Consider the following 11,128-nt stretch of genomic DNA (forward strand, 5'->3'; position numbering starts at 1 on the left):
CATACAAAGTTATTATATAATGAATCCAAGGCTAACTTGAGCGTTGGAGCAGTGGCGAAGGTTCCCAAGGGCCCGGGTGGCCCCGGCCCCCCCTATTTATTTACGCAGCAGTGTAAATTTACCCGTTTTCGTAAAATTTTTATACGTGGTGTAAATTTAGTCGTTTTCGGCCGAAATTTTTTATACGTAGTGTAATTTTTAGCCGTTTTCGGGCGAAATTTTTTATACGTAGTGTAAATTTAGCCGTTTTCGGTTGAAATTTTTATACGTAGTGTAAATTTTAGCCGTTTTCGGGCGAAATTTTTTATACGTAATGTAAATTTAGCCGTTTTTGGCCGAAAATTTGAGCCCGTCCGCCTTCGTTTGTGAAATTTTTTATACATTTTAAGTCCTGCCCCCTAGGTGTCTTAGTCCAAGCTTCGCCACTGCGTTGGAGGACGGTTCAAAGAGCTCTGTCTCTGACCCCTTTAAAGTTAGTATGGTAGATAGAGATCCACTTTTTGTCGTCTGTCGACCATTCACTATTCATGTAGTCCGTCTGAAAACCCCTCTTATCCTGAAATCAATCAGTATCATTAATTAATCAATCAATTAGAAATTGAAATTGAATATATATTGATGAATACTCACCGAATACTCAACTAACTCAAGAGCAACCTTTCCATGGCAGTACATACACTTATCGGCAACGACAATGGCAGCGGGTGGATGCTGGCAGAGCTTTTCCGCACAATTCATACTGCGAGCCACATCGACATTGTTTCCGACCTAGATATTTTCATGGCAATGCAAACACCTACCGCGGTTTTGGATATGGCACTGACCTAAAGGAGTTCGAGCTGGAAAAAAAAAAGCTAACGCACATTAATCCTCATTGTTCCTTTCTATATAAGAATTGATGATCGAGCTGGGTTTAAAAGCGTAAAACCAACTGCAGGTTTTGCAGCATCAGCACCGCCCGCAACCTTCTTTTGTAGATTTTTACGACCCATGTGTCATAGATATAAGAATATATGCATGAGTAAAAAACAACATAACCATTTAAGAGAGAGCAGATAAGAGTTGGCTTTGAAAAATCAGTCAAAAGTGCAGATTTAGTTTAGAAAAGACAGTTTCTTATTGATTATTAATATGCGCATAATTAATTAACTAGCTAGTATAGTATTCGATCGGAAACAAATGACCGACCACAAGAAGGTAGAAACAAAGCACTTACGTATCGACCTATATATCAAATGGTGAAATTAATCTAAACAAAGAGCATTCATTAATCGCATGGTTTAACCGTTTAAGCATACAAAAACAAAAAACAATACGCTTTAATCCTCATTAAACCTTTCTATATAATAGCTGATGAGCTGGATTTCTTTTAGGGAATTATCTCTATTAATTAATTATGAACTTATCTAAAAGCCTAAAACCAACCCTAGCTAGCTAGGGTTTTACATCAGCATGAAACCTAACGAATTACTAGATAGATCGATTATGTAGCCTGGCCGGCTAGATAGTGGCAGATCCAGAATTTTTTTTACTAGGGTCGGAAATTTTTTGGTCCAGTTGATTATTGATATAAAATAAAATATTTTGATCCATTTCGGGTCGGGTCAAATCAGTATATAACTATTATCAGTCCGGATCGACCACTCTGGTTAGGTCAAATTGGTTCGAGACAAGTCATATAAAAAATATAATCATTCAAAATATCATATAACCAAAAATTATACGTTAAATGTCATTAAAAATGCATAACTAATATTGCTTTATACTAGTAATTGAAGAAACGTGGATCTACTCACTGGTAGCAGATCTACTTTCCTCGGGATTTGATTATACTGTTTCACCGATGGTTCTTCTGGATCTGGGTTCTTCCACCTACAAAATGAACAGCGCCGTTAACTTACCCCTCAGAAAGGGACAGAGGGGTCCTCTTTGGGGTAACCCTCCGGCGTGAGAATAAGTATATGTAGGAGAAGATGATAATGTGAAGAGTAAGGGAATTTGGAGAGTATTGCTTAATAGCTGAATACTGTATGTTACTCTGTGTGATTCTGTGATTGTGTTTCTGTGTATATGAGAAAGTAACTGACTAGAGCTGTCTGTCAGTGAATGTAATTGAATATGCTTCAATGTGAATCAATGTCCCTGTAACTGTGTACGTTATGATGTATATATAGTGCTAGGGTTTCCACTGATTGAGCTGAGACCAAATTAGGGTTTTGTTGGCCTCCTCCAATCGATTTGCGCCACGTGTCCCTGGAGACACCTGGTGCTTTTTCATTGGTTATGATCACGTGGTAACCCATGAGTCATGCTGAGCTGTCCACCTTTCATTTAGCAGCTGTCAACATCAGCATATCCTTATTCCTTAAAAAGATGCCTTCTAGAAGGTTGTCTGACGTGCACAATCAAGGTTGCCCTAATCCTGATTTGGATAAGGACGAGGTTGATTATGTGCATGTGTGATATGCGCCCATCCTAAGGATGCGCGAGGTCTTCTCTTTATTCTCACGCGCAGATATTTCATGCGCAGATGTGATACGCACAAGCATGTAATACGCGTCACGCGCGGATGCCCCACACGCAGCTGCGCCATGCGCAACTGTGATATGGGTGGGCATGTATGATGCGCGAGCATGTGATATGCGCCGCGCGCGGATGCACCACGCACGATGTGATATGCATAAGCATATATGATGCGTGAGCATGTGATACGCGCGAGCATATGTGATGCATGAGCATATGTGATGCGTGAGCATATGTGATATGTGCAAGCATGTGATGCTTGAGCATATGCGATATGCGCTGTGCGCATAAGTTTTGGCTTTGTGCCTTGATAATATCTTTGATTTCTAATGTCTTGTATATATCTTGTGGGTTGACCCGCCCCGCTCGATGTTGAGGCGGGTACATACCTCTTCAAGCCCCCCCAGTCTAATGTGTGTCTTATCTCGCGCGAGCGCGGTAAGATAGATATTAGACTTACTGATTTGGTCTTTTAATGGGGTTTTGTCGTTTTCTTGGTTGTTTCCATCGTTGCGCGAAGTTCTATCCATTTGGTTGAAACGAAGGGTCCAAACACGTGGTTAGTTGGTGGTGACGTGCGCCGTAAACGTGTCAGACGTTTCGTGTGCTCGAGGTGCTACAGTTGCCTTTCATGTCCCCTCGCACAGCTGTCTTGAACACGTGTCGCGCTCGCATTGGTTTGCACCTGCGAGTGGGGGCGCGTCTCTGCTCCGTGGCAGTTCCGTTACGTTTTCATGTCCCCTCAAACAGTGTCAAGGACACGTGCCGCGACCACGTTGGCTTACAGCTGCGAGTGGGGGCACGTGAAATCCGATCAGTTACCAAATTTCTCTCTCCTGGGCCTATAAAAGCAGGCCCTTAAGAAATTTTTTATCTTCATCTTCATTGTTGCTAATTTTCGAATTTCTGCCTTTCATATTCTGATTTGAGTGTATTCATCGTTTCGAATCCTCGATTATCTGCTGCTGCAGTTGTATGTCTGATAGTTCAGACTCCTCTAACCCCTCAATCACCTCTATTGCCTCTCGAAGACGCCGTGTGAAATCTGTGGTGATGTCGACATTGAAGCAAAAGGGCAAGGGGAAGAGGGTTGTTGAGACCACATCGGAGGAAGTAGGGAGGACCAAGGCCACGAAAAGGTGGAATGAAATCCCCTGCAAATTGAGGCAGGCGGATCTCGACAGCCTCATCTCGTCACAGGGTTTTCCCCCTGTGTTTGGCTGCATGTTGCCTGTGGCCGGGCAAACGGCGGCGGACCCGCCTCCCGGCTATATTTCACTGTACACCCATTTTTTCACCCACTGCAACCTTCGTCTTCCGATGACAAGGTTTGTAGGCGCGGTGTTACGGTTTTTCGGGATTCATATATCCCAAGTCCATCCGTTTGGACTTGTGCGCATGACTCATTTCGAGTTCATGTGCAAATCACAGCGCGAGGAGCCCACCCCTCGGCGCTTTCAATTTTTTTACAAGCCCAAGATCCAAGATTCTTGGATCTCCTTTATTCCTCGCAGTCAGAAGGTTAAGTGCAGCACCGTGTCATTCAAGAGCCTTCATGACTGGTCTGAGAGGTTCTTCTACATCAGGGCTGGTGTAATCCCCATCCGCATGACGATGCGCGCGATCGATTCTGCGCCCGCGGATGCGGATGTTATTAAGAACCCAACCGGCGCCTGGGTTAAGAAACTGACCGCTGAACCATCTCCCGCCAAGAAAATTCGCGAGGAGGCGCTGGTGGGGGTCGGCATGAGTAAGCTGTGGGCCGACAGCGCGCTTGAGCCCGTTATCCAAGTCGACGGGTTGTGTAAGTTTATTTCATTGCTTTATTTCTTTTTCTGCGCGAACATAATTCTTTTGCTGATATCACTTGACTTGTTTTTGCGCAGTCACCAAGGATTATATCCACGCCGCTTATGATGATCAACTGGAGGGTGGCTCCGTCGCGCTTGGCGCTGGGGAGGTTGGTTTCCCAGATCGCTTCGATGACATGTTCATACCCTGTGGATCTGGAATTTGACTTTGATAGCGACGCGCCTGGTAAGCCTTCACACTTATGCTTATTCCTTTAGAATACCAAAGTTTATTAACAGTTCTGTTGCTTGTATTTGCAGACGCGCTCGAAAACTACGAGCTGGAGCTCGCGGAAGAGGAGGAGGAGGAAGAGGAGGCGCCCCTACTAAAACGCAAAGCTAAGGGGAAATCTGGCGCAGGGGCCAGTAAGAAACAGAAGAAAGATGACACCCCTGTCGCTCATCCCCATGCTCAAAAGAAGGGACATGAGGAAACCCAGGTGTTTACCACCAAGGCTTCTTTAGCTTCCCTGCCCGTGAGAGTGGGCAGACCTCCTGTCCACTTGAGGTATGGTGGCGTCGCCTCCTCCCTTCGCGCGGCTGAAGAGAGAAGCAGTGCCGCGCCTGCGAAAGGTATACTTTGCTTACCCATAATGGTTCAATGAAGGCGATTCTGACTGAATTATTATTAAATCTTTTCGCATTTGAATGTTTGTAGGACTGGCGACGGTAGCAGATCAGCCGCAGGCGCAACAAGGTGCTGATGCTGCGCCGGGGGCGTCTTCGAAGTCCCCTGTTCTACCCTCAGAAAAGGGTAGAATGAACTTTATGGCGATGTTCGCCGCTGCGAACAGAATTGCGCCAAGGTATGTTTTGCGCCATTGTCTTAAGAATTTTTTGTTTTGATCAAATCATAAACCATTTTTTGTTGTTGATTTGTTCATAGGAGTTGTAGCTGGCGTACAAGCTGCTGGTGACACTCCTGGCGCCGTTGCCGGCGCCGCTGGTTCTGCTCCTGCTCCTGCTAGTGCTGAGTCTCCCCTTGTTGGGATTACAAAGGAGCAGGAAGCCGTATTGCGCGCTGAACTGGCGGCGTCGAGACCTCCCTCGCCTCCTCCTTCGCGCCGCCCCTCTCCGCGAGACTGTTCTGGAGCCCTCCAGGTCGCAGGAGAAGAGGCCTATTGAAGAAGATGAGGAGGATGAGGGAGCTCAAGCTGAAGACTCCTTGGGAGACCGCGCCAGCCCTGCGATGCCACAAGACTTCGCAGCGCAGACTTCTGGTGGGGCTGGCGCTGACTTTTCTGCTTCATCCCCGCAGGTATGTTTTAATTTGTTGCTCCGCTGCGCGTACCTCCATATAAGTATGTTTTATGACTTAGAACATTTTTTGTGTTTTGCAGGAAGGTGACCACGTTTACCGCCCGAGATGGAATATTAATGAAGACAGTTCCTTCCAATCCATGGGCGTATGCGAGGACTTCTGGGCTCATGCCGTGCCTCCTACTGAAAGGAGGTATCAGGAGGGGCGCACCCGCGCTGACTTGCTCAACGATCACATTTTTGCTGGGTCGGCTTTCTTTGCTGCCTCCCAGGAGCTTCGTCGTGATTATATTAAAGTACGCGATGCTCTTGTGGAAGCCCAGCAAGAGGCTAAGGTGGCTGCCTGGAACCTTTCTGATGCTCGCGCACGAGCTGAGAAACTCCAGGCGGAGCTCAGCGAAAACCGAGCAAGTGCCAACACCGCCTTTATTAAGCGCGGGCATGAGCTCCAAGCTGCGCGGGAGAAGCAGCAGGTGGCGGAGGCTGAAGTTGCCAAGTACGCGCGTAGAGTGCGTGTCTTGGAACAGCAGGCGGAGGCGCGTGACCAAGCTATCGTCCAGAGTATCACTGAGAAATCATCACTGGAGAGTGAGGTTGCGCGCCTGAAGAAGGAGTTGGCGGCCGCGCAGGCCGATAGAGATGAGGCCTCAAATCCCACGGATGGCGCCAATGAAGAAACGTGGATCTACTCACTGGTAGCAGATCTACTTTCCTCGGAATTTGATTATACTGTTTCACCGATGGTTCTTCTGGATCTGGGTTCTTCCACCTACAAAATGAACAGCGCCGTTAACTTACCCCTCAGAAAGGGACAGAGGGGTCCTCTTTGGGGTAACCCTCCGGCGTGAGAATAAGTATATGTAGGAGAAGATGATAATGTGAAGAGTAAGGGAATTTGGAGAGTATTGCTTAATAGCTGAATACTGTATGTTACTCTGTGTGATTCTGTGATTGTGTTTCTGTGTATATGAGAAAGTAACTGACTAGAGCTGTCTGTCAGTGAATGTAATTGAATATGCTTCAATGTGAATCAATGTCCCTGTAACTGTGTACGTTATGATGTATATATAGTGCTAGGGTTTCCACTGATTGAGCTGAGACCAAATTAGGGTTTTGTTGGCCTCCTCCAATCGATTTGCGCCACGTGTCCCTGGAGACACCTGGTGCTTTTTCATTGGTTATGATCACGTGGTAACCCATGAGTCATGCTGAGCTGTCCACCTTTCATTTAGCAGCTGTCAACATCAGCATATCCTTATTCCTTAAAAAGATGCCTTCTAGAAGGTTGTCTGACGTGCACAATCAAGGTTGCCCTAATCCTGATTTGGATAAGGACGAGGTTGATTATGTGCATGTGTGATATGCGCCCATCCTGAGGATGCGCGAGGTCTTCTCTTTATTCTCACGCGCAGATATTTCATGCGCAGATGTGATACGCACAAGCATGTAATACGCGTCACGCGCGGATGCCCCACACGCAGCTGCGCCATGCGCAACTGTGATATGGGTGGGCATGTATGATGCGCGAGCATGTGATATGCGCCGCGCGCGGATGCACCACGCACGATGTGATATGCATAAGCATATATGATGCGTGAGCATGTGATACGCGCGAGCATATGTGATGCATGAGCATATGTGATGCGTGAGCATATGTGATATGTGCAAGCATGTGATGCTTGAGCATATGCGATATGCGCTGTGCGCATAAGTTTTGGCTTTGTGCCTTGATAATATCTTTGATTTCAAATGTCTTGTATATATCTTGTGGGTTGACCCGCCCCGCTCGATGTTGAGGCGGGTACATACCTCTTCAGTAATCTTACGTCACATGCTTTTTCACAAATTTCTACTTCTTTTAATATAGATGATTTGATAAATAGTAATATATTTTTATAGAACTATAAATGATTTATCTATGCAATACAAATGTTAATAGCCTATAAGAAACTATATGGGTAAACAAACAAACTAAAAATAAAATAAATCATATCATAAACTCTAAGCAGTTAATGCGAAAAAATATCGGATATCGGTCAAGGACCGATATCTGAGATATCCGTTATCGCAGTTAGATATCGGTGGGATATCGTTAATTTTAATATCATATAAAATTCATATATATAACAATTTAACAATAATTATTCAGTATAGTCTCCTACCATGAACAAATTAACCTTTTGCAAATTGCAAAACACTAACAATCATAGCAAAGTAATAATTGATTAAGACTTAAAACACTAGCATTAACACTAAAAGTTGATAATTAAGACATAAAACACTAATATCGGAAGTATCGGTGATATATCGGTCCAATATCGGACAATATCATTGATATTATCGGTACCGATATTCTGATTTATATATCGCCAAGGACCGATAACCGATATATCACATATATATCGGTGATATATCGACGATATCAAACTACGTATGATAAACTTCTGTACATGTGTTACGTTTTATATAAGTTAATAACCTATAAGAAACTATCATATAATAAACTATATGGGTAAACAAACAAACTAAAAATAAAATAAATCATATCATAAACTTCTGTACATGTGTTACGTTTTATATAAATTAATAATAAGAGAAGAATGAATGGTTAGAATTATCTTTTAAAGATTTACTATTAAATATTAATATTGAATTTTATCTCTATGGATCGAAATGAAATATTTGAAATATTGGGTTGTGACTTAATTTAAAAGAAGGCTTTAACACATTTTAAATGAATATTAGATCTTCTTCTTATATCTTTACATGTTTCACGAGTCTTGTCTCTCTATCGTCAGAAATATCATTTTCTTTCTTTCACTTTTTCTTTCTTTTTTCTTAATCTCAAATACTCTTTGTTCTATCAAAAATTAAACAAGTCCACAGGGGTTGACGTCAAAATTTCATAGGGGTCGCTCGAGATTTTAACGCATATAATCTAATAAAAAATATTTTTCACAGGGGGCGGTCGTCCCCCGCACTACACAAGTGGATCCGTCCATGATCATTATACACCCGCACTAATAAAGAATACTACTAGCAATCAACTACGGTTTCGCTACAAGCATGCATTATCATGGAGCTCCATGATATGCAATCTCTTAAGGCATTCATCGAACACATTGTGTGCAGATTTTAAGTCGTGAAGTTTACATAAAGCTGAAGACCAAAGGAATGCAAATATGTTTTTTTGAGTGGAGAATCTAGTTGAAAGTGTCTATGTTAAACATGGGATTGATGAATATGTATTTGTGACTGTGTGATAATGACCTACAGATTGTCACGTCATTGCTACGTCATTGCTACGTGGGCAAATGTGCATTAACTAATCAACCATGTTAGTGTAAAGAACTAAAACCGAGTCAAATATGTAAATAAAGAATAAAGAGTTAAAGTTATTTTTGAAAAAGACTTATTCTATAGTTTAATTAATTTAAAAGGACAAAAATTGTAATAGTCTTCAACAATTAATATGGACTTTCAAGTTAAGTAAAGTTTTAATTTAATAATATTTAAATTCTAGGGATGAATAATGCTGAACAATTAGATATGATGCTAGGTATGGATTAGGGTCATAACTCACATGCAAAATAAACTTTAAATTATATAAAGAACCGTCAAATTGGAAAAACTGGGTGTTATCATATAGCCTTGTATCCACTAAGTTCACAAGTTGGAGATAAGCGGACTTGGGCCGCTAACATCCGCCGCAGGGTAAACCACCACCTCTCTGGTCCCCGACTGATTCTACCACGACTCCATTAATCAGGATTAAACATATGTAAATCATATCTTATGTACCTATATACTATTAAAACAAAATCATTCTTTCACCTGTTATTCAACTAGAGTAGTCAATTAGAATGCCAACTAATACCATTACCATTTATAGAATTATTTACAAAGTTACAAATGAAAGTTTAAATGTTGTATTAAATGATATTTTTAGATATTTATGAATTATAGAATTTTATTAATTATTATTTATATCTTATGAATCCATAAAGTATAATATTACGTATATTGTTAAGTTAAACTTTTTTGTTGTATTTTTTAATCACCCCTGTGTTACATAGGCTATATCCTAGTTCTTTTAATAAATGAGAATAATGAAGATTTAAATTTAATTCTAGCCTAATTTTTCCTCACAATTTTCTAATCTCTCGTCTTATTTATCCTAGCAAATTCATGAATCATGGTCAAAACTATTATCAATCAGGTTAAAAAATATTTCATTTCTCTCCTAATCTTCTAATCCCTTATCTCATTCATTCTAGGTTATATAAGTTTGGAAAGACAACATGATATTTTACAAAAACGAATCATCCCAAGTGGTAATGGTTCAAGTTATTTAAGTATCGTGTATTTACAAAGTACGATTTTGTCATTGAAAAAATAATATTGTAAAGATAACTCCAATATGCACATTTAATAAATACCAAAAATAGAAAACAAAACTACTACATGTTATATGATAGCTACCACGCTTATTGATTTAATTGATAAGGTAGAATGAATTACTTTTTAGCATTACTACATTAAGACTGTCAGTTAAAGTCATGTTCTTTTCCTGATATAAGATGATCATAAAAAAATAATAATAAGCAAAACACATGTCATAACATTCTGCACAAACGTTTCCTTTTATAAGAACAAGTATTTCCAACAAATATGCAGCCAAACTGGCCATCACATCCGTTTATAATGGAAATGGTCTTATTTTAAATAAGAAAAATGAATCCCACCCTACAATGTTGTTTGTCTATGTTTTCTCAAAACTCATGTAAAGATACTGCTTACAGAACTGTCATCATGAACGCGCCATATCGTCTCACCCAACAGATTTGCAACCGAGAGAACAGTCAACTGCGGGAAATAATGCTGTTCCTTTAACGGAATTGTGTTTGTAACAATTACTTCTTGGAAAATACCACTTGACAACCTCTCAATTGCAGGGGGGCTGTAATAATAAACACTCATAAATATTGTTTATTTAATAAAAATGTCAAAATATAATCAATCATCACCTGAAAACACCATGAGTGCAACATGCATACACTTCCCTAGCTCCTTCTTCATGTAACAGAGCTGCACCTTTGGATATAGTTCCTGAAAAACAACATATAATATAAGAACACTGTTATATAAGGGAGCGGTAATGTTCGACTATTTCACTTACCAGCAGTGTCAATCATGTCATCCAGCATCACAGCAACCTTTCCTTTGACATCACCAATCAGATTCATCACCTAAACAAAGGTTTATTAGATTATCATACAAACTGATAACGATTGAATATATGTTCTCAAAAACTAGAACTACCTCCGCTACATTATGTCCATGTCGCCTTTTGTCAACGATTGCCAAAGGTGCATCGGATAACTTTTTGGCAAAAGCACGTGCTCTAGCAACACCACCAACATCAGGTGACACAACTACCAAATCATTTGAAGAAATCGACTTGCTTGCAAGATAATCAAGAATAACAGCTTGTG

At 41.2% G+C, this 11,128-nt stretch overlaps 1 protein-coding gene across 1 annotated transcript; it reads right to left on the reverse strand.

Moving 5' to 3' along the window:
• Nucleotides 1–10,256: 10,256 nt before the first annotated feature.
• On the reverse strand, nt 10,257–11,123 carry LOC143590083 (ribose-phosphate pyrophosphokinase 1-like; the record flags this gene model as incomplete). Its single annotated transcript, XM_077070674.1, has 4 exons — nt 10,257–10,593; nt 10,661–10,742; nt 10,813–10,882; nt 10,956–11,123. Coding segments are annotated over 4 exons (501 nt in total), but the record flags the coding sequence as incomplete, so codon positions are not given.
• Between the last annotated feature and the right edge of the window lie 5 nt (nt 11,124–11,128).

The sequence above is a fragment of the Bidens hawaiensis genome, unplaced genomic scaffold (assembly GCF_021521415.1).
Source record: "Bidens hawaiensis isolate Kalapana, Puna unplaced genomic scaffold, B.hawaiensis_p1.1 tig00038154_1, whole genome shotgun sequence".
NCBI lineage: Eukaryota > Viridiplantae > Streptophyta > Magnoliopsida > Asterales > Asteraceae > Bidens > Bidens hawaiensis.